Source organism: Periophthalmus magnuspinnatus, chromosome 10, assembly GCF_009829125.3.
Source record: "Periophthalmus magnuspinnatus isolate fPerMag1 chromosome 10, fPerMag1.2.pri, whole genome shotgun sequence".
NCBI lineage: Eukaryota > Metazoa > Chordata > Actinopteri > Gobiiformes > Gobiidae > Periophthalmus > Periophthalmus magnuspinnatus.
The window spans coordinates 33,031,222-33,055,743 of record NC_047135.1 but is presented as its reverse complement, the minus strand read 5'-3'; the positions used below and the strand labels follow the sequence as shown (position 1 = coordinate 33,055,743).

General features: G+C 42.2%; 1 protein-coding gene across 2 annotated transcripts in view; it reads right to left on the bottom strand.

The window, feature by feature from the left end:
* pcdh11 (protocadherin 11) overlaps positions 1-23,556 on the bottom strand; it is a 161,133-nt gene extending 137,577 nt beyond the window's left edge. Inside the window, exons 1-4 of one of the 2 annotated variants that reach the window (XM_033974234.2) lie at positions 23,201-23,556; positions 17,138-17,718; positions 6,838-9,345; positions 805-1,080 (exon numbers count right to left, since the gene is read on the bottom strand). In XM_033974234.2, the coding sequence (XP_033830125.1) occupies positions 997-1,080; positions 6,838-9,345; positions 17,138-17,677 (3,132 nt within the window). In that variant the 5' untranslated portion in view covers positions 17,678-17,718; positions 23,201-23,556 and the 3' untranslated portion in view covers positions 805-996. Of the gene's footprint in view, positions 1-804; positions 1,081-6,837; positions 9,346-17,137; positions 17,719-23,200 lie in introns of those variants that run through there. The other variant, XM_033974233.2, reaches the window with a different exon arrangement.
* Positions 23,557-24,522: the final 966 nt, after the last annotated feature.

Here is a 24,522-nt window from a genome sequence, read left to right as displayed (position 1 = left end):
ACGTAATGACCAAACTAATCCAATACCCCAGTTTCACTCACTGATACGTGCTTCTCTTTTTCCTGGTAATAAAGAATCATTTTACACATTTACAAATAATTTTACTCTGTTTTTCTGTGAAATTTACAGTGTCCATTTTTATTTGAGATTATATATAAAATATTCTATGTAGTTTTGTCAGATATACTTCCCAAGAATAATGATCGTATGGTTTTTCCTCAAAAGTTGTTTTAATACAAATTGGTCACCCCACAGAACTGAGTGAAACGACAAAGGTTAGGCTTAGCCGTTGACCTACATAAACAGCTTTCCTATCCTTACCCTGCCGTTAGTGCTTTGTGGTTGTGGCTTAAGTACTCGTTAAACTTGTCGTAGTGTTTTTTGTAGTAATGACTGCACACCGATCCCATCCTTAAACTATATTGTCTTTTGTTGTGTGGCCATGCAGCGTCCAGTGGGACAGAGGCGCTTTTAAGCCCACATGACTCTATAGACCTTGCAGCATAAATACATTTGAAAAAGGTTCATTAGCAAAGAGCAAATGATACAAAAATCTGAGAAAAATAAAATAAAATGGCCGACTATAGGCAACTCCAAGAAACAAGGCAAAGAATAGGAATATCAATAAATATAAACATCACCATCTTGGATCTATATACATACATATGAACATTGTACATAGAGGTGCTTTCGATGGACTCCTCACTGCTCTCATTTAAGGTCATAGCATCAAATGAAACAATGGAAATTTGGAGTTACAGGAGGAGCTTTGTCAGGTTTCAAGCAGGCAACGTGAAGTGTCTCTGGCATTTGCGAGGTTCTCTTGTACCCCCCTCACCCAGCTTTCTCCTCTCTCTCTTGATTCAGTGAAGAGGCTGAGGGTTTTTGAGGCTGCAGACAGTAAAGTACTTGGTTTTGCACCTCTTCTGCTCTCACCGTCTTTCTTTCATTCCCCTTTCTTTCTCTCTCTCTCCCTCTCACTCTTTCTTTAGGGAGCTAGAGATTGATTTTAATCCTGTGGGAGCGGGCTGTACCTGTGCCACAGAGTGTGCCATAGTGTGATGGTTTCAGTGCCGTCTCCTGGAAATATAGAGAGACAGACAAAGATATAGGGAGATTGTAGTTACAATATCATCCAGCTCTGAGAAGATGTTTGTATATAGCCTCATGTCGGCAGATGAACACTGAATACAAGATCTCTTAAAGGCAGAGTAGAGTGGAGCGTTCTTCAAGGTACGGCTGGCAATCAAGTCATTATCTTGTCAGGTTGCCTTGAAGAATGCTGCAGGTGTCACAAGTTGTGCATTTTATCTTCCTGTACTTATCAGAGCATGCAGTGTTATCCAATCCAATTATCACTCCCGATTTTCCTCTTTTAGATCTCCCACCACCACACCAGTGCACACTCAGCCCCCCTTTCCAAAAGCAATTTTTTAAGAATGAATTTTGGTCCCAGTCTTTTTGGACCCCTGCCAGTAGGGCCCTCTGATATGTACAGAACTTTGCCAAGAACACACAGCACTGAAATCTTACCTATCGTGAAAATGTAATGGTAAAATAAAAATGACAAAGTGATTCCATTAAACGTTGATAAAAAAAAATCAAACTGGATGAATGAGCGCTCTTGACTCGTGCTGGTCATGAGTCAGCTCCAGCTCTTTGTCACAGACCACAGATGGGTAGTGTAAAGGCATTCTCCCACACAAAATGATGCACACGTTGCCCTTCTAATGCATTTGCCTATTTATTTCGCTTTGTTCCAACTAAACAACTCCAAAAAAGGTTGTCCTCCTGACATTTAAGATGTGATTGCACGACTCATGCATGTTAGCTGTCCAAATGTAACGCTCCGGCGCCCGCGACACAGTCAAACCGGTTCTGATTCCCAGACGCCACGTGAATTTGAATTATTTTAACCCCGGCTGTATCCTGCTGCCTGTTCGTTTTACACTTTTCCAGACTCAAAAACACGATGCTGATGAAGTCCTGAGTGAGAATCGTGATCCTTCTTATAAGTTTCGTTTATATGTGCGCCGTGTAAGTCTCGTGATGGAAGGTCTCGCATCATGAAGGTGTTATTGTGTCAACTTGAACGCGCCACACTACGCTCCGAACTCATCTATCTCGCATTTAGCCAATTAGAGATATTCCTATTGCCAAAAAGACTTGGTTTGGTGGAGTCGCCGGCTTGTCTCCATGGAGATCGCTATGTTTTATGCCATTTTGACGAAGATTCAAGCCAAAACAACAGCATCTCCATGAAAAAAATAAAATAAAATTCGTACTCTCCAACATAGCGCCCCTTTAAGAATTTCATATTTGCTAAGAATGAGAAAAAGTCAGTCGAGCCCACAGCCTATCCCCACCAGTCTGTGCATTCAAATGTGTTTTCTTAATCAGATTCGCAGGGGGCTGGTGTGGGCAGAGTAATCAGAGATATGCAGATCTCAAGGCCAAATGTGAACGCGTCTTGTTGGTCGGTTGTGCACACGAGCTACGGAAACCATCCAAAGAGCTGCTAGATGTCAGCTTGGTCAACTCTTTACGCTTGAAATTACAGTAGCACACAAAAAAGGTCCGTATTAGTCTTTTAACGTCGGCATATTTGCACCGACGGTACGATCTCTTTAACGGTGCGCTATGTGTAGTGTTTGAACTGCCTCCTCTAAAGTGCACAGATGAGCACTTCACTAGAGTCATGCTGAGCTATTACACTGTGGACTATGATTTAACGGAAAAAAAATAATAAAATATGCGCGATTATATGAATGTTTGGATCCGAGAGCGAGAAGGAGACAGGGACTTTGAAACTGGCACTGCATAATGAAGCCATATGGCGATACAAATTGGTGCTCTATTAAGTATTATACAACCATTGTTGACTATATCCATAAAGTGTCTGAAACATTTTTGCCGACCTTCAAATGTTCATTATTACATGTTTTGATTATATTAAAATCTGCAAGAGGTGTTTATTTTTCTAGAAAATAGCCCTAGTGTTAGTTTCAGTTAGTTAGCTTCAAGAGTAAACTGCAAAATCTCAAAATGAAGAATGAAAAGTGTTTAGATATGAATTCTGAATACATATTTCTGGTTTAATTAGTGTTAGTATTTGTATTTGATGATTTGCTTTTACCAAAATGTCCGAAATAGTGCAGTTTTAGACAATATTGCATTAAGTTTACAACTGAACTACGGCAAAACCACACCGTTCTACCTTCTTTGTGCCCGTTTATGAATAAGCTCTAGCATTTTGTTGATATTATGAGCCTTAAAGGTCATATATTACACAAAATTGACTATTATGAGCTTTAAACCGTGTTCTAATGCTGTTAGCTCCTCAAAAACATCCTGGAGTTGCGTTTTTGTTTGATTCACACATGTTTGTTCGACATCTCCAAAGCTCAAAATGCTCCGTTCCACCTTGTGACGTCATGAAGTGGTAGTTAACAGCGCCTTTTACCTTTAGTTCAGAAGAGATTGTCAATTCCAGAAGTGAAATTATCCAAATGAACGCGTACGGAGTTTAAAAACACAGTGGAGCACTTCCTGTTTTACCACATGACATCACAAAGTGGAACAGTGTTTTCAGTTAGAGAAAAGAACTCCAAAACTGCAGAATTGTGCGTTAAACATGTGAGAATGAAACAAAACACAACTCCAGGTCTGTTTGTGATGAGGAAACATAACGTGATATGCGTCCTTCCGTCTCACTGTACTGTTTCTATACTATTTCTTAAGGACGGTTGCCATTTTATTACAGTCTTATCAACCTCTCCACAAACCTAATTACAGTGATTTTAATCATACTATATTACAAATGATTAACCCTTCGGTGCATTTAATTAACCTTTGCAGCTACCAATTCTCATCAGGCGAAGCTTCATGCTATTTTCATGACACAGGATTTAAATAAGCGCTCTTAAAACTGGTGGGAAATCTCACATCTAAAGTGGGAGGCATCACTTGTCAATTGCTCCAGGGTTGAGAAGGAAGAAAGACGTACTATCTTTATAACATGAGCGCAGAGGAACTAGGTCTATAGATGCGAAAACATTAGCATGAATTAGACGAGCTAAAAATAATCACAAGCTAAATTCAGTGGAAGATTAGATGAGGTGTTTACTAATCAGATATTCATTGATTTTAAATTATTTCCGCTAAAATGCTCTGCTCTTATCAGCAGCATAAGTGAAAATCAATTTGCAGCCATAATGCATAAACGGCATGATGGGTAATAATTTAGGAATTATGGAACACACAGAGAATATTTCTGCATATTTCCTTGAGTCGTAGTAACAGGGGGAAATTATTCTGACAAGTCGTCACTGTGTCATACAAACACGTTCTGAATAAAATCTTTGGTAGCAGGGCGTAAAGCAGGCTTATGTGTAATTTAGCGTGGCAGAGCGTAGCTTCTAACCAGGTTTGGAATAAAAGGTGGATGAAGCCATTGCCTATCAACTCAATGTGAGAGTCTTCATGAATTACACAGCACACAATGTAACGCAGGATCAACAGTTATTTACCAAAACTACGCCACGAGGAGTTTGGAACGCTCGCTACGAACTCACACGAACATGAGGCGTGAAAAAAGAAATGATTTGAAAACTAATTACAACACAACGGAGAAATTCTAACTCTACGCCAATGAATTATGTCATATCATGAAACTGACCTAGAAATACATGAGTGACAGATGAAGTAATTATCTTCACAACATTAAAACAGATGCCCTTGAAGCACAAACAAACATACACGAGTTGAACTTAAAACATGTGAATTTAATCAAGTAAGACAGGAAGCATCACATTCTTATAGGAGCATGACAGCGAATGTGCATTCTACTCAAGTAATAATAGCGTGACAAATATGACGACAACAAATAGTTGAGGGTCTGCGTGTGATTCTCTGTGACGCAGTAATGTCAGGACGCATCACGCTCACACTATCGTTATAATAATTAGGACTATTTAAAGGTGCAATATTATGGAAAATCGAGCTTTAAGACACGTTAGAATGTTGTTACCTCATCAAAAACAGACCTAGAGTTGTGTTTTGTTTCATTCACACACGTTTGAGTAACTCCGCGTTATTAGTTTGTTTGCATCTCCAAGGCTCAGAATGTTTAGTTCCACCTTGTGATGTCATGAAGTGGTAGTTTTGAAATTAACAGCTCCTTTTTTACATTTAGTTCAGTAGAGATTGGACTAAAATCATCCAAATGATTCTAGTGAAGGTGTTTGGAGCACTTCCTGTTTTACCACATGATGACATCACAAGGTGGAACAGAGTGTTTTCTGGCTAAGAGAAGAACCCAGCCTAAATATGCAGATTTATTTGTGTGTTAAAAATGTGTAAATGAACCAAAACACAACTCCAAATCTGTTTGTGCTGAGGAAACAACGTTAAAACACAGATCAGAAATAGCGATATGGGCCCTTTAATGAAAAATAAATAAAAATGTTATGTGGGGCTCAATCAGTTTGAGAGTCTTTTCTGTTTTTTAATCCATCCATTTCAAGTTTACGTCGTCAATATTTGTCTATTCCGATCATCCGCTCTCCACTAAGACGTTCACCCTTCCTCAACTTTTGTTTTTCACACCACCACAAAGTCACCTGTGTCATCTTAATTAAAACTTCCAGAGAAATCCCTTACATACCTCATTTATTCTAATAATTTGGGTCATTAAAGTACAGCATTTATGAGCTAAATAGGAAATTGGCCTGGCAGGCTTTTTATAGACTCCCTACACTCCCTGGGTGTTTAAATATATTGGTCTCAAGGCACCGCGTCACCTTGATCCCCCTGACCCCTCCCCCCCGCCCACAGCTCTACTCAGTCTTGCGTACAGCACTCACACGGGGCTGTCAGAAGTGTGCAAGGCCACCTCTCCTTACCTCTGATTTACATTTATTTCCCTTCGCAAGCCTTTTTATTTATTGGGGCACTTCGCATTTGGCACATATCTCTTAGGGAATCATAAGTCCTTTGCTGTACCTTGGCATTAGCTTCTTGCGCTGGCACTGGCTAAAGAAGCACTTCATATTTTGAGGAACCAGAGCCACAATGAAAGTGGAATTATTTATCAAGATGTTTTAGCATGTCAACGTCAGATTTATTTGCGTCGCACTGTCACCTTGACACTTTTCGGATAAATAAATGCATCACGGTGTAGCCTTTGTTACCAATTATATAAGCCAGACGTTTTATGCTCAGCCTTTCACGAATATGATTTAATTTACTCTAATGCAAGGTGCAGGTCAGCAAATTTGAATATTACAAAAAGTTTAGTGATTACTAAGTGAAACGCAAATGGGCTAGAAAACACACTCAGTATTCCGTATGTATTTGATTTTCTTTCAGTTGTTTCAAGGGATATTTTTGTCGAAGTTTTGCTCAGTTTTCTGCATCCTCTGCGCCCCAAACCCACCGACTAAATCCACTCCTCAACTACAAACGATGTGGTACACTTGACTATTTAACCTTTTCGTGATAAATTAACAGCGAAAATGTGGCACAGGCTGTTCGCTAAACCTACGCATTTAACATCGAAGGCAACTACATAAACTTAAAAGGTCTTATAAGGAAGAAAAAGATGTCATCCAAGTGCACGACAAAAAAAATGTCTTTCATAACCTAGTTCATTTCTCCCCTTTTGAAACCTCATTCTTTGGTGCAAATGCCATTCACATAGACATGGTCATGGTTTGCGGGGCTATATCCGGCTTCATGCTGCCACCCTCTGAGTTTCACATTGGCCACGGGACAGCAAAGGGAGGAGTGAGTGGGGACTAGTGTGGGTGGGTTTATAGAAAGGAACTCATGAATTACCTGTCGGGTGGTGATCTGCCCCGCGGTCTTGAATCCCCCCTGACAGCCACATTCCGACACACTGTACGGGTCAGAGCTGGTGGACGAGCACTTGGAGAGCGAGTCGCAGCCCACCACAAAAGTGTTGTCCAGTGGGAGCTCCTGAATCACATGGTGCTTCTTTGGGGCTACAGGAGTCTCAGGTTTGATTTGAAAAGTGGGCTGAGGGGACGCCGATTTGTAATGCTTGGCTAAGTCGGGGCTGTCCGGTTTAAAGGTGGTGGGAGTGGTGGCCCAGTTGTACTTCCCCATGGTCTGCTCCTCCAGCTCCACCGGCAGATCCAGAGTCCCGTTGACGTGCTCGTGCGTGGGGTCGTCAGGCTTGGATTCGTCAATGGTGACAAAGTTCAGGAGGAGGCTTTTCGGGGAGCGCTTCTTCCTCTTCTTCTTCTTCTTGATCTGCCGGTTCTCCTGGTTCGGCGACACCCACTCGCCGCTCTGCTTGCCCTTCTGCACCACCTTGTGTCTAGGCGTCTGCCGGCAGCGCACCAACGCGGTCACAAATATCACTAAGATGACAGTCATGGTGCCCGCTATGATCGCTATGACAACAATAACATATCCATTGGCTTGAGGCATTTCTTCGTTGTCTCCTATGTTACGGTCCAAAGGTGTCTCCATGCTTTTCCTCAGCTGCTCTTGTATAAAGGTGGCATTTGACACAGAGTCATTGACGAACAGGTGAACAAGTGCAATAGCATGTAACGACTCGGGCTGGCCCAGATCCTTGACCTTGACTACCAGCCTATGCAGTCCCAGGTCGGCCGGCACTATTTTCTCCTGCAGTGTAATGTTACCCGTTGTTTTATCGATGGCAAAAAGGCCTCGCGGAGAGACCCTGGATGTGATGATGATACTGCTGATGATACTGTAGTGCAGCTCCGCGTTCATCCCTGTGTCATTGTCGATAGCAAACACCCTGGTGACCACTGCGCCGGGGGTGGTGGAGGTTCGCACCAGGTCGTACGAATAATTGGAGGACGGGATGACAAATACGGGCCGGTTGTCATTTACATCCACTACATTAATGGTGACCTTGGCGTAGGAGGAGCTGGGAGGTTGCCCCCCATCCACAGCCTTGACCATAAACGTATAAGAGCTCTGCTGCTCCCTGTCAAAGGTAATATTAGGTTTAATGACGCCGGTTTGTGGGTCGATGATGAAATTATCTTTGCTGTTCAAAATGGACAGGGTTACTACTGAATTATCCCCAGCATCTGCATCTGTCACTGTGATTAAACCAACAGTTCCATAGAGAGGCAGGTTCTCAGGCACATAGAAGTTATACTCGGGGTGAGTGAAAGCCGGGTTGTTGTCATTAAGGTCTTGGACGATTAGCCTGACGGTGACATTGCTCTGCAGGGACGTGGACCCATTGTCTCTGGCTATGACAGTGAATGAGTACCTCTCCTGCTTCTCTCTGTCCAGCCGCTTGCCAACCGAGAGGATTCCTGATCGTCTGTCAATGTTAAAGCCATCAGGAGCGTCAGGGCCGAGTGTGTAAATAATCTCAGCATTATGTCCACTGTCAGCATCCGTAGCGCTGATTTTTATTAACTGTGTGGAGGGGTCGTTGTTCTCAGGAATAGAAAGTTGGATCTCTGGCTGGGGGAAGATGGGAGCATTGTCGTTCTCATCCTTGATTTTAATTAAAAGCATAGCGGAAGTGTTCAAAGGAGGCGTTCCCCTATCCGAAGCTACTATCTTAATTGCATATTCTCTTGTCGTCTCATAATCGAGTGGGGCAGCTGTTTCTAGTAAGAACTGATCATTGAAGACGGGCTTCAACCGAAATGGGACATCATGGTCAGTGTAACAAGCCACTTTCCCATAGAGATCAGCGTCTTTGTCTGTAACGGTAATTAGAGCTATTTTGGTGTTGAGGGGAGCGTTCTCAGACAGCAGGACAGTCCCATTAACAAGGTTGATGATATAACGAGTGTCTATAGATGGGACGTTGTCATTTACATCTGTAACGTTAACAATTACAGTGGCGCGGGAGGGGGTGGAGCTGCCATCGCTAGCCAGGACGATGAGTTTGTGGACAGGGGTGACCTCTCTGTCCAGCGGCTGCTTCACAGTGATAAGTCCAGTCGTGCTGTCGATGGCAAAGTGTCGCCGGGTGGAGACGGAGATCTGGTTGCTAAAGGCGAAGTGGATTTGTGCGTTGGTTCCCATGTCTGCGTCCGAGGCGTGGAGCTGCACCACCGAAGTTCCCGTAGGGGCGTTCTCGGGGACCATGACCTCCAGTTCGCTGTCCTTGAAAATGGGCCGATTGTCGTTGACGTCGGAAATGGTGACCTGGAGGATGGCTGTGCTGGATTTGGGAGGGCTGCCACCGTCCTCCACCTTTATTTTCATGACAAACGTGTCTTTCTGCTCACGGTCCAAGTTCTGCTGCACAATAAGCTGCGGCCACTTGTCCCCTTCCGGAGTTTCAATGATGTCCAGGCCGAACTCGCTGACACTCTGAAAACACACAATTGAACATTAGTTAGTCTGTGGTTAAAATGACTCGTTACATTTGAGCAGTCACTTATCACACGCTGATGTCTGTATGTATTTCATTGTCCTGTGCTTTGGGGAAAGTACTTAATTAAAAGGGTTAGGTTCAAATGTACAGGGGAGTTAAATATTGTAGATGCCCTCACATTTTGTGCAACACTTTCATTTCATTAAATTTCACCACAGGCTCTATGATTTACATGTGTAATATTTTTATTCATTACCGCTTTGAAAAAGGGGAGAGATTGCAACATTGGGGTAAAGTTGCATAAATTTTCTCTCTGAGGGAATGTGAAAAGCAATTAATAACACTTAAAGGGTAACACACTGTAATTGTGCAAAAACATGGCACACATTCCCCTTTGCTGATAAAATCCTAAAAAATAAGATTCCGATGACATTTAAATTTATCTTTGAAATTCAAACCGGAATTTCCCCAGGTTCATTTGTAACTTTCATAAGCTTGAAGTTTTCAGGCAGTGATGAATATCAACTTCAAATTAAACAGTCTTTGACACACTCCTTGCTCTGCTTTTCCATTTCAGTCAAAATGGAAAAGCACAGAATTACATCCTGTGAAACTGTCCTGAAGCTGGTTTTCAAATCCTACGTAATCTCATGATTGTGTTCTCCGGGTTAACGGTGCAAACACTGTTACCTTTAAACAACTCATGCTCTCAAGTGTGAGCTGAGGAATCCAGTTCTTGGTCATGTGGTCCTCATGTGCAAGATTTATGGGTCATTTCAAAGTGTCTACAGTAACTTCACCCTGGAGTTGATAATATCAGTGGAGAGGTGAGTAATGTGAGAGGAGCAGATACAGAACAGATGTAAAACTGAGGACAAAAGCTAATGTGTCACAGATGAACTGCACCGCTGATATTGATATGATTGATGATGCATAGTAGTGGTTCATGAGAGAGCAGTGAGGAAGTGAAGGAAGGAAGAGAGGAGGCTGACAGAAAGAGAGTGAAAGGGGCTGTGGGGGGATAAGAAGAAGATCAAGCCATGAATGAGCTGCATGCACATTATGAAACAAAGGAGCCCTTTGAAGCTGCCTCAGTCAGAAGCAGTTTCATGGTAAAACAAGAAAAAGCATCCTCTTTAAGGAGATAAGCTTCATGCTGCACATAATGTTATAGCAGATTATTCTGTCTAGGCACAGTTATAAACCGAGATTTACATACAAAATTCCTCTTGTTCAAGTAACGGACATTTAATAGGAGTAGGACTTTCATATGTACACTACAGCTGCCCCTTTGACAGCACAAGCAAACTGCACCATGTTATATTACTGTGAGAGAGTGACTGCCGAGGGAATGGTTGTCATGATTTGATTGACAGAACTACTTAAAACAGCGTGCAGTGCAGCCCTGCTCTCTCAGACCTGATTTTGTAATCCTTGTGGTGAGCAGGAGACATGCACATAAGCATAGAGGTTGCATTTAAATGATACGAGGGACACTGACTTGGATGATAATTCAGTATGCACAACGCACAACTATTTCTGGAAGGTCCAAGTCAACATTCTGGCAGCTCTAATGCTAAGCACTAGCGAGCGGCCTCAATCCTCATTTGTTTGAACAGTTCTCAGCTATAGCACAGTAGCTGAGTTTGTGATATTTGGCGATGCCTGGTGTTAATAGTAGGATGTAGAGTTAGGGATGTGTCAAAGGGAATGCAGCGCAGTGATTTATGAGGCAGCATATCCTCTATGCTTTTGTCTTGGTTTCACACAATTTTACAACTGACAAGACAGCACACAGCGCATTTCAATTAGTTCAAGGGAGCTATCTCCCAGGCAGTGCGTCTTCCTGAATGCAAAATTAGCTTAGTGTATTGTGATAAGATCTAGGGCAGGCTAAGAAAGGGCCAGCTCACAGGAATCACTCACCAACTCAAAAGTTTGAAGGATGTGTCTCTCTAAAACTTTAATATCTATATTTTACGAAGAGACTTTTTAATATGCAAGTAATCATGAACTTTCTCTCCCTCAGATATGACTTTACTATAACACGGCACTATCAAACCTATTATGTTTGTAATATTGAATCTTGGCATTATTTCAGGGATTCTTAGAAAGATATTGTACTTTATGAATTTGATGTAAGACTTTCCAGACTTTGTGTGGTGTACATTTCATCAGACTGAAAAACATAGTCTCACTGTCATACCAAAACAATACATTTGCAATTCATGCCTCCATAGTCACGTCTCTGCTCCACAGCCCTCAATAATCCTGAACTGTAATATGTGGTGACTCATTTAGATGAAAAAAGATTGAGAAAGTCTGACTAACACAGATAGTTGGTGAAAGGAGATGCATCACTCTGAAGCCTCCTGCTGCAGACAATGCATGAGATTATCTGCAGACGCATCTTTCCGTCAAGTTGACGACCTTATTAAAAGTGTGAGGAGAGTGAGATTGGGAGGTGAATAGATCAGGATGGCTCTAGTCACGCTGATGCCCCGGCTTTGGGCCAACAGACGGGAGCCATTCATCAGCCGGTTATAGCACCTTTTTATAATGCTGATAGAAACTCCCTCTGTCTCTGTCCCTTCGCCCATTTCCCTCACTAATTCCTTCTTTTCCCCATCCAACATGGCCCCTGGCTATGATCTCATGCATATAATTAAGACAGTAGAAGCCCTGAATTGTTTGTCTCTTTTTGTCAACCCCTAGAAACAGGAGAAGGTGACAAAATAAAACGCTAATGAAAACAGAACGGTGCTTATATGAAGCAAGCAATAATAATAATGTACTGAAACAGGTACAAAACATGCACTGCACAATGCTCTGGCCTGTGGGTTAAACATGGACCAGCAGAGGTTTGTGTCTTATGCCATAAAGTAATTCAAGATTTAAGAGTGTCTCAAATGTTCTTATCTTTAAAATGATTTCAAACTATCTGAGAAAGTGTCTGTAACCTTATACAAAATGTCAGTATGCACCCCCATTTTGACCCTGAACTTGAGAACCTCGCATCTGTCACGACAAGAACGATTTTTTAACCCAAGATCGTACAATATTTGCCTGTGTTTTTGAATGCCATCCCGCTACGAGCCACTCAAAATCTGTGTGGTTAAAGGTTAGATGTGAGGGTACTCCTGCTTGGTCAACCAAAATACAGACATCCACTTCATCATGTGGTTAATCAGTGAGGCATGCTCCAGCCGGCAGCAGCACATTGATCTCAGCAGCCACTCCGACACTATGCCCACCAAAACGAGACCGAAGGCGATGACATAAAGCAACCCAGATTAATGTGGACAGTGGAGCTGCAAATCACAGCTAAAATACAGCCCCAAACTGTCTCTACATGTCCTGACTATGTTTCCACAGACGATATAAATGAACGTTAAGTCTCTGTCAGGGGGAAATCCTCTTCAGTTTATGCAGCTGATTGCTTTGTTTGACCTTGAACATTTGAGTAGCTAACATGTTACTCTGACGTACTTTTAGTTTGAGATCGTATGGCTAAATCGCAGAGAATATGATGACGAGAGCATGGACATATCTGGGACGTTTGGGAGGAAAAGATGTAAATTAACGATAATTAGCTGCAATTTGAAAAAGTACTTTATAAAAATATACTTTGGTCCAGAGCTGCAGTTAGTTCTAGATGGTGTACTGCATATACTTAGAGTAGTTTAGTAAAATTGACCTGAGGTTCTACTACAACGACAGAACATAAATCATATTCTTTCCAATTTAGAATATGTTAAAATTCATATCTTACACAAACTTGATTCTTATGAGCGTTAAGCCGAGTTATAATGTTGTTACCTCCAAAAAAACAGACCTGGAGTTGTGTTTCAAATGCTCTGTTCCACCTTGTGATGTCATGAGGTGGTAGTTTTCAAGTTATCCGCTACCTTTTTACTTTTGTTCATTAAAAAAATGGCAATTCCGTGGCTGAAATTATCCAAATGTTTGTCATGAAGGTGTATGGAGTTTAAAAACACAGTGGAGCACTTCCTGTATTACCACATGATGACATCACAAGGTGGAACGGAGCGTTTTCTGCTTGAGAGAAGAACCTAAATGTGCAGGTATGTGTGTTAAACATGTGGGAATGAAACAACACAACAACTCCAGGTCTCCAGAGATCAGAGAATAGTGTCATATAGGTCTTTAAAAAAATAGAAACAACTTTGCAGCAGAAAAGTACAAAAAAAAACAAAAAAATAAAGTTTAGTTAGGGTAAATAAACAAGCTCTGACTACATCAAGACAAATAAAATGTCATATAGCATCTAAATGAAAAGTAGTAGCACGCTCTCTGAAACAAAAGTGTAAAAATAATTCTCTCCTGACACAGTCTTACAGGAGCACACTGTGATAGTCCAAAGGTGGCTTAGCGGCCAAGAGCTATTCTAGGAATTTCTTCCTCTCTTCCAAACCTTTGTCTTTCCACTGCACGGCTGAACTAAAGCTCCCGAACGTTGAAACGTCTCGGGCTCTTTTCAGTACCATGAATCCCGAAACAAGTCACACGATCTTATCCTGAGCACAATAAAACATAATGAGAAGTTCAAAGTCAGGCAGGTGCGCTCAGGACAGTACGCTGCAGCAGATATTACAAAGACATCCACGGTGGGGACTTTGTGCAGAGAAAAGGGCAAAGAGAATAAATGCCCATGATCATAATAATGAGCCCAACATTTGGCTGGTGATTTTCCAGGCATGAACAATTCAGGACATTGCACTGAAGAGACCCTGGCAGTGGAGACGCTTTAAAGATGCAAATTTGTATTCCTGACAGACACACAGAGCAGCAATTTGTGCTCACTCAGAAATCTTAAGTTCAGCCAGAAAACACAGACGTGCCATTTGTGTGTTATTAAGGGGCAGAAGGAGGGTGGCTTTTTTTTTTTTTAAATTCAAGAACAGTTTTATCATTTTTAATCCTTGTTTTTTGCGGCATGTCCCAGCCACAGTTGCAGTCGCTGTATTTGGCCCTTTAATTTTATATAGAAGATGCGTTTTTGTTTAAATTTGCTCTTGTTGATCTGTTATGTTTTGAACAGAAATACATTTAGTCTCTTTATTGTGTCTGGTTTGTGTAAGGCTTGTGAGCATCTTTAGTAGTAGTGGAAGTATAAATACAGTCCTGCATATAAAAATGATTCAGAAAAAGGCTGTATGCATGAAAACACATCAGCTGTTGCTTGTAAGACATAAATGGTAAAACAAACAGTTCAGAGGTGAGTATAGATGTTGAATAAGTCTTCGCGTGTTGTGCTGTTATGTCGATTTTTTTGCTTTTATCCAGTTTGTTCTCTGGAATGCGCCTCCCTCATTTCCTCTCATTACAATAAGCCCAATATAAGGCTCATCTCAGCAGTCATCCATCCACGTGATATGGAGTGTTGTTGGGACTATTAATGGAGAACGCGCGTTATCCTAGTTTCTGTGCATTCCGGCCTGACTCCATTAAGCAACAGAGAATATTGCTCCCCCGCTTAAATCCAGCACCAATTACAGCATGAAGAAAAGCTTTCTCCAGTTCTGCATGAGACACCGATTAGCATAAAACATTACATTCTCCTCACCGGCTTTAATCAGATATGTAGCAAGCGCACAACCTGTTGATATATATTGCAGATGCGAATCGTGCTGCGTCTGCACTTTTGGCTACATGCTTTCTCAAATTAGACGCAGCAAACTTGGTCGTTGAATGTGGCATGTAGAAAAATCACAGCTGTGTAAAAGCAAAAGTATAGCACCTCATGAATCCCCAGGTTATATTTCAGATGCATCAAAATGAATTAACCTTACAGATCCCCACTCCCGGCCTACAGCGATGCGTGCGTGTTTACAAGGAGATAAGATCTGAATCATATTGTGAGAGCTATATGGGAAGAAAACAGGCAAAATGTGGAATATTAATTGAGCGTGTGCAGAGAAATAGAAGCTGGTGGTGGCTGCAGGCGGATTCAAGCCAGATGATTGGCCAGAGCAGATGCAGATAAATAGAAGAGGTCCATAAGATAACAATAAAAACACATTAACCTTTATGGAAAGACAATGTGCCACTGATAACCGACTGACAATGAAGGCAACATGTTAAAGACGCATGAAAACAAACTATCAGTGTGTAGTGCCTTTGTTTATTTCAACAATGATCCTTACAACAATACAATTAAAATTTAAGCTCCAAAATAATATGAAGATCAGGATTCAGGACAGTAGTCACAGTGTCTGTCAGTGTCGGCCTGGATTATTCATCTTTATTCTACTTTATAAAGTTAGTTTTACTCAAACTGTTGTATATTAATGCCCCTCATGCACATTTTAATTTGAACAAATAGGTTAAACAGCCGCTCTTTTTATGTGTCTTCTGGTGCATAAATTGGAAAGGAACCAAAAGCAGACTGGCTTTTGACCCCTTGTGGTTAACTCAAAACCACAGAATTAGCATTTGGTGGCCTAAGGCAAATTTATTGGCGTAATTCCCTCAATTCATTTATTACCTTGAATGTATTCCCAGTTGAACCTAATTAATTTATACAGAATAGCTTTTGTAGCAGTAGTCTTTTTCACATCTTCAATCAAGTGAGTATTTGATCATAAATATATCAGGTACATCAGAGCGGCTCTTTGTTAACTAGCTTGTACAGCTGATGATTCAGCATCCAGTGAACACTGGTGCATATATCAGATAAGACAGCCCTTCATTTATAATCATTTGGACGTTGGCAGGGATGTTCACCCGCCAAGGTTTGCTTGTCTGATTCTGAGCTGAGCCAAATGGAATTTTATATAAGCACCAAATCAATAATTGGGCTTCGTGTCAACAAAATGACTCTGTCCCAACAAGATTTTTAATGAATGTACTCCCATAAGCATAATTAAAAGTCATGATCATAATTCACACGGCAACCCACTGTTCTGGAGTTAGTCAAATTAAGCAACACTTCCAATCCAAACCATATCAAACAAAAACATTTGTTTGGACTTTAACATGTAAATCAATGTGATAAATGGACATTTCTATAGTTCACTGAGGCCGCAGCAGCGACGCCTTAAATTAAGACGACTTCACTCTGAGAAAATGTGTTTGGAGAAGAAATATGTTTTTTTTTTTACACTGCCAAGAGGATTCTGTGAGTTAAAAACCATCTGAAGTTTATGTGGACGTTTGATGCTAAAAATGATTAATTATTCATTACGTGGCAGAGTGGTTAGCATGAAGAACCTAAAGGGAAGGAATGCAAAGTACTAAATAACATACTTATCTTTTCTGGCTTTCCAAAAGAATAAAATTGATTTTTCTGACTAAAGGTTCACTGTGCAGCATTTCTGGTGCTTGCCTCTAAGGAGATATTATTGCTTAGAATATGAAACTTATCTATGCCCATTTCATTCTCACGATAGAAAAGCATATTTTTCAAGGTATTATTGAGCAAAAAAGACCCCTGTAATTAAATAAATGACTCGAGGCAAAGCAGGCGACAAACAGACAAACTCTCCAACACAATAAGACAATATTAAAGCGGATGTACCCAAGTTTTGACCACATTTGTTCTTAAATCAGAACAGATGTAATGTAAAAACAGCTCTTATTGTCAAAAGAGTCTGCTGTGTGCTCTCTTTATCGTCTGAGAACCAGGAAGTGCTCTGTTTCGCTACTTATTACGCACTTTACTGTGGCAGCAAACCTCTGATGTGGTCTCTGAAACTTGTGAAACGTGTTAATCTGTAAACTACTGTATCTAAGGCCAGTATTGTCATTTAAAGACGTTTTTCTCACCTTGACCAGTTCATAATGCTGGATGCCGTTGAGCCCCACGTCCGGGTCAAACGCTGAGGGCACGGGGTATCTGGAGTTGATGGCGGTGTTCTCGGGGATGGAGATGTTGATGACGGTGGACTGGAAGAGCGGCGCGTTGTCGTTCACGTCCTCGATGAGAAAACGGATCTTCACCAGCCGGAAGATCTCGTCAGGCAGCACGGCCACCTCGATCTCGTAGTAGCAGCGTTTCTCAGCAAACACCCCTGAGCACAGTTTCTCCCGGTCGATCCTGTGATTGGTGGTGAAGATCTCCCCGGTGTTGGCCTCCACCCTCACCAAAGGCACGTCGCCCGTCTTGTACACGGGCTTGAACTGCAGCGGGGAGGACAGCCGGATGTTGGGGTCCAAGTTGAGGTCCAGGTCCTTGCGGAGGTTACCGATGCGGACGTTCTCGGGCTGCTCCTCCTTGACTGTGTAGTCCTTTTCCTGGGCCCCACATAGTAGAAACGTGCAGGTGAGTAGAGCCACCAGCACATGGGCCTGTCCCGCCAAGTCCATACTCGAAATTAGGGGCAAGCTTCACTTTTACGGTCGCACTTCTGGGACACAGAGAAGAGAAAAACAACACACAAAGTCAATACCGGGATATTTAAAGCCAATCAGTTTGACCAATTCTAGCAGTGAGATACACAACTCCACGTTTAGAGAACAAATTAACAGCTGTTACACATAATTAACCTTTACATAGCAGCCACTGAATAACCAGCCACGAGAAGATTAACATTAACCAATTAGATTTACATGCAGCAATGAACTTTCTCAGACATATGGCTCAGCAACTACAAAATGAAGCTTCTCTATAGTTTAATGTGAGTGGGTGGTGGAATCCTATTGTGTATTCATTATAAATTGTGTTCTGATATCTTTCATTTTGGCTCGCTTCGTCCAGGGTCACAAAAACAAATTATCTTTGAGTGTATGTTTGTATGCAGATTTGTCCAACGCTTTGTAAAACCGTAGTTCTGGAGATTCGTACCAACGCAATTCGTCGTATGACCTGTTGACAAAGGTGTGTAAACAGACAAACAAACGCTTTCCTTATCATACACTTGGAAGCTTTTATTTATTTGATTTTTTTTGAACATGCCGTGCAGATTTTTACCAGCGCAGTTACGCCACGGCAGCACTTTACACCGGTTGCTATGCTAGAAACATTTTTTGACGACATATTATTTCTCAGTCAGGTTCAAATTGAGGTTAGAGTGAGTTAGTTTTAGAAGATTAACAGGGCTGAAAAATAAAACACATGCTGCCAGTTGGCTATATATGGACTTTTCTGTTATTGGACGCCATTTTGAGGACTTTGAACCATTCGTTGTTGCTGGATTTGAGACATCACAGTATTCTGTAGTCCAATAATATTTAGCACAGTTGTTTAAATGACGTTTTTGGTTGTTATATTGTGAGTTTTAGGGTTTAGTCGCTTATAGAAATGATCAGGTTGAGTATGAGTTTAAATATTGGCTAGTTCATGGAAAAGTACAACGTAATCAATAGCGAAAATTGGCTCTTGCGGCTCATCTCAGAGTATGGCATCATCAAACCGCCAGTACTTTCGCGCAGATGCCAGCACTTGTAAACGTTCAGCCGTCCATCAAAGTCTGCTCATCCAATACGCCATTTCTCTGTACTCGTACTGCAAACTCTCCGACATTGTGTACAGTACTGCGCGTTACGTCTTACTTCTCCCTTCCATTCTCTGCTCCTGCGTTTCTGAACCACTCGCAGCTTCGCCGGGGTTGACAGCAGCTAATAATGAAGAGGCTCATTTGCGGCGAATGTAAACAATTGAGCTTCAAATATTTCATGAATGCCCATGTGAGTAAACACGCACAGCCAGATAAGAGCACAGTTTAGAGCAGCCGCAGTGGAGGGAGACAAAGATGGTGGAATTATTTATGGAGAGCGCTGCCATCAGTCAAATTAGCCGAATTCAATCATAACTTCATTACACGCTGATGAATATGTTTTCTCCCCCACGTCAAATTTAAACAACATTCACTATTACGCCGCGACAAACAACCATGGCATTTGAATTCTACATCACCTGGCTTTGTTTATTAAAAGGTCTCACAGTGGTGACTTCCAATTTGCTCCTCCATTTAAATCAGCAGCATCTTTGTTTATGTAAAAAGCCTAAAGGCCACGGAAACTGGAGTGGGCTGCAGTGTGAGTCGTCTGGAGCTCTATACGGAGATATTTACCGTGGTCACTGTTAGGTTAGACTCATAAACATTTATATATTCTTACTGGGGTTTCTGAGAGGGTGAGTAGGACCTAACCGAGGAGCTGTGGGTGATGGACAGGGGACATGGCGAACAGACGTAATTTCAACATGAGGCTGACCATTTACTCTCACGTGGATGTCAACGAATACAAGCTTTGTTTTTTTTCTTTTACTGTGCCAAAGTCAGACGGGGCTGGTTAAGTGATTGGCTCGTGATTAACGTGTGGGTGGAGAACAATTCCCTTTGGATGATCGTGAAGCGTTCTGTTTATCCGAGCTTGGGACTGCCAATAAAGCCCTCACCAGACTGGGATCTTTGCGCGGTGTGTTGTGGGTGGAAATATTGAAAGATCAGAGGCCTGGTTGAGTTCTCTCTCTCCGGCTCGTACCCCATGTGTTTGGGTCAGCCCGCTCTGAGTGCTTATTACCGCAGAGATTGGTATATATTCATAAGACAGTTTCCTGCAGCACACGGCTCTTTTCCTCCGAGTGTGCAGCCCCGGGATGACAGCCATCAGTCAGTGGAGGCGCAGCTGGAGCCGGAGCTGCACATACACACCTCCAGTAACAAGGGAGGAGAAAGTGCTCTCTGGGAAATATTACCTACTTTATAAAAACGCTCCCCTTTTTACATGAATCAAATCATTTTCCATAGAAGAGCTATGACTACCTAAATTGCTCGACAGGGGTGCTCTAAATTGGCAAGGCAACAGCATTCATAGCTATTGAAGCTCTCAGCCTACCGACAAAGGGGAATTGATTAAAAATAAGAATTTAATTAAACTCGTTTTGAATCGGCAACAATTGTGAAGTGTTCACAAAAGCCCACAAAGACAGATTTCTTTTCATACATTTTATGAAGCAGTCACACGAGACCCATTAAAGAACAGTTGGACAGAAAAACCTGCCAAAACACGTCCGACGCTGATGAGCGGAGGGGTTATTTATTCTGCACATATAGCACTGGTGCTGTTGTACAACCGTGTCAAAATATTGAAGAGATATACCCTATTAGTAACTGTGGCACACTCTACTTTGAGGTGTGCCATGTTTTTTTTCCTCTAGAGCAATGATCACCCAGCACTCTCAGGCTGAGCACGCACAAGAATTAAGTTTTTAATACAAAAAGGCTATAGGTAAATACAAGTGGGGCAAAAATAATGAAGATCAAAGCAGGATGTCATGATTTTGCCTTTGACATGACACATACGTAGTACAGACGTCAGCGAGGGAAGCGCTTTGGACTCCAGGTACAAGTACTGCATGAAAGCAGAGAGGCAGGGATGGTGGGGGTTATATTTTTGTTACTCCTGGAAATGTGACAGAAATGTGACAGATCAGGAACGTGATACATCCCGGCTAATTAAAATCAAATTCTTGTGTTTGTGACGTCTCGGAGCTGCTCTCTTCAGCAGTGTTTACCGAGGCTTCTGTCGAGTGTCAGAGTAAAGATACAATGAAGGGAATTATGTTGGGACTTTGGGGAGGTTTGGTTTTGGTGGATTTCAGATGGTGACATTCTATAGGCCAATAATAGTTCATACAAATGGAGACAACTGAAATAAATATTGTTAAAACACATGCTTTGGCTCCATTAGTCTAGTCACTGCTATGATCAGGCTCAACATGTTGTGAATTAACCTTGTATCAATAGTGTAAACTGGTTTTCCCCCTACATCTGGGCATCTTGGAGTGTGACGTCATCTCAACTACTATTTAATAACAGAATATCCAATGCATATCTGTTGTAAATGTTGGACCAGCACTGTCTGCAGCCATTATTCTAGTAATTAGCAAAGCAAATCCCAGCACCAAAAAGAACCAAACTGTACAAGTCGAATGCATTAGCACTGACTCTCTCTTAAACGCACTTTTCCAATGGATTCAGGACTTCCACATGTCAGTGCTCCTCATCCAGCGCTGCATAAGGGACAGGTTATTGGCAGCAGGAGGAAGAGGAGGAGGAGGACGACGACGATGAGAGTGCTGGAGGGGTGAGAGAGGAGGCAGAGCGACTGAGACTGCTCCAAGGTGTCAGTCAGAGTGTCTGCTTTGCTTACATTTCACTAGTCTGCTCAAATGGCTATTTTGAGCCCGAGACAGAGGGTTGAATCCAGAAGCACACCCTTGTTTCTCTCTGGAGACCTACCACGCGCTCCCCCGGTCACTTTATATGACAATGTGATGGACGGGCGATCACTGGTTGTTCATAACACGCGGCCGGCCCTCGAGACACTTGAAACTGACCAAACAGGTTGAGCTAATAATGCTAAGATAACGCAATAAATAGGATTTCCGTGAAAAAGTGTGCGTGATAAACGACAAATTCTATGTGTATATAATTGTACCTGAGAATCCCATTTTTGCCCAGTGTTTGCTTTGGGTTTGTCATTGCGGTTTGACTGATTAACCCTATGGCTCCTCAAATTACAATCACTTTCCTCACTCTTACACAGACTTGGACTGTAACCAGTTGTAGTACTTAGGTAATTAAATTGTCGCAAGGTGATATTTCTTACAGTCCTGCATTAGCGAAATGACGAACTAATTTACAACTCAGTGCTCGGGAGCTTTAAAGAGGGCGGCCTATACGTGCAGAGGTAAGCGTGATTGTGTTGATGGGTCTTTACGTAATTCTACAGCTAATCTGGACTAATAAGAAAGGCTGATTTTAATCTGGGTTTAATTAAAATGACGTTAGTGGAATTTGTAAAAATGAATAAATGTGCAAACACTGCACCTCCACTGGTAAATGGTGAAATAATGGAGGCAATAGTGAGCGGCCTTTAATGAATTACAATCATTTGTGCAGAAATGACTGAACCAAACCAGAAAACCCATCTCAGTGAATTGGCAACACTTGGGTTTATTTGTAATTTTGCATTGTAGTCATTTTACTTTTGCTGTATCACTTCATAGTCTTAACTTAGGCTATACATCGATATGGCAAAAGAAGCATTTACAACTTTACAACTGTATTTTATTTATTTCTCCTCACTGGGCCATACTTGAGTACTTCTACCAACAGAATTCAGAGCAGTGAGAAGTGAATGAACCCTATAGTCCTTATTCACCTCACCTGGGGAGAGGTTTACATTACCATTTGATTTCATTGTGTGTTCATATTGGTTTCTGTGGGGCCTTAGGGGAGTCTTTAAGGAGGACCAAATAATCTTCTCTTATATTGGATAAAGACAGAGTGGACGGGCTGATGTGAACCTCTTGGGGTTTGGATACGAGGCTTTTTGAACTGTGAACCTTGGCTGCCTCCTGTTTCTCTCGAACAGGAGCAGAATGGATCACCTGAAACGCTGCCGTGTGACAGAGGAGCGCGTGAAGACGCGCACTGCTGTTGCCACGCACCCACGCACCGTCCGCGCGCGGCACCACAGTAAAGGCTGTGGTGAGGATGACACCACGAAAGGTAAATGGCATAAAACCGCAGCGGTGATGTACAGACTGTCTGCATCTGAGGAGCGAGCCGCATTTTGGACCAAGACTCCACCGGAGAGTCGTGATCGAGCGCGCGGATCAGACGCAAGTGGACAGTCCGAGAATAATAAGTTTACAGGAGCACACGCAAATTCAGTGTTTTTGTGCACACAATTTTAGAAAAAGGTCTAGACGCGCCACACACAGATTCATCCAAGTTTCTCCCAGCAGCCCGCGCTGCGGAACAGTCCGGCGCGCGGCGGCGCAGGCTCCGGACACCTATGTGAAATGTATGAGAGCGCACACATCAGTGGAACCGGGCTGCGTGGGTAAATGGAGACAGAAGTACAACTGAACCTTACCTTTCCCGTTTCAGTGGAGATCAACCACGAGAGGCGTCGCGTAGACACATCTCTGTCTCACAAAAACAAGTGCCACAAATTACACAGCAACAGGGCTTAGGCAGAGGTGACAAAAATAAAGGATCCTCATTAGAAGGTTTGCTATATCCACTCCAAAAAACTTATCCAAACGCAGAAAAGCACCACGCTCCTCGTGACCATAAAGATGACCTTTACGTCGTAATTCCTCTTCTTGCAACGACGAAATCCCACCGGAGCATTGATCCAATCTTGTTTTACAAATAACTTTATCCCTAGTCTATGTTTGTCTTCTTTATTTCTTAAGAGCACTTGCCATTGGCAAAGTTACGCGTGCGTCATGGCGCAGGCTACAACTTCTGTCTGAAAAGCAAGAAAATAACTAGGCTAATTTTGGTCAAAGCCGATTGTTTTTAGACTAATTGAAGGCAGTGCATCCTCCTCAATAAAACGCCGTTAAACGCAGGCAGCGGAGAGCTCATTGCCCCCCAGTGGAGTTAGATCAAAGTGTGCCTCAGTGCAGCATCACTTACACGAGCCGGGATAGGCGGTTCACCGTATCTGTCTGCTAAGCTGTGGACGTCTCTGTAGTATTGTATGAACTCCAGTTCCTCAACACTGCCCTCCTCTCTCTCCTTCTCTCCTCTCTGCCTCTCTCTCTCCTCTCTGCCTCTCGTGCGCTGACATCATGGCGGAGGGTGGAGCCACGCGCGCATTTAAGGAGCCGGTTCCTCTTAAAGCCGCACTGCGATGGAGAGAGATGTCTGGGACATGAGAGCGGGGCGTGTGGACCACGGCTTTGCAGCACCGCGTTTAGACTTCAGGGGGGCACTGTTCACTTTGGAAACGAGCACAGACTTTGTGCTTGTGCATGTGAGCAGGGCACAGGCTGCACCTGCACAACCAGGACTGATGGAGAGGTGGAGAGTGTTTAAAGGCACAAGAGCAGAGAGAGAGAGGGGCCTTTTCAGATTATATAAACATTTTTGTGTGGAGTGAATAAAGTGGTGGGGTGCTTTTAACTTTTAAGTAAAACACATACACAAATATCATGGTGCTTTTCGAGTACTGAGCCATACTGTAAACAGATTAGAACTTTTGATTAGAACTTTTGATTAAAAAAAACAAAACACAAGAGCGTCACCATGGAAACAATATTCAATCAATTATATTTAAATGACCTCATTTTTAAGATGACTCATTTTTATATAAGTAGAGGTATTTGATATGTTAATGTAAACGCTCATAATTTAAATGTGAAACTGAAGCATTATTATTATTATTATTATTTGAGTCACTCTGAG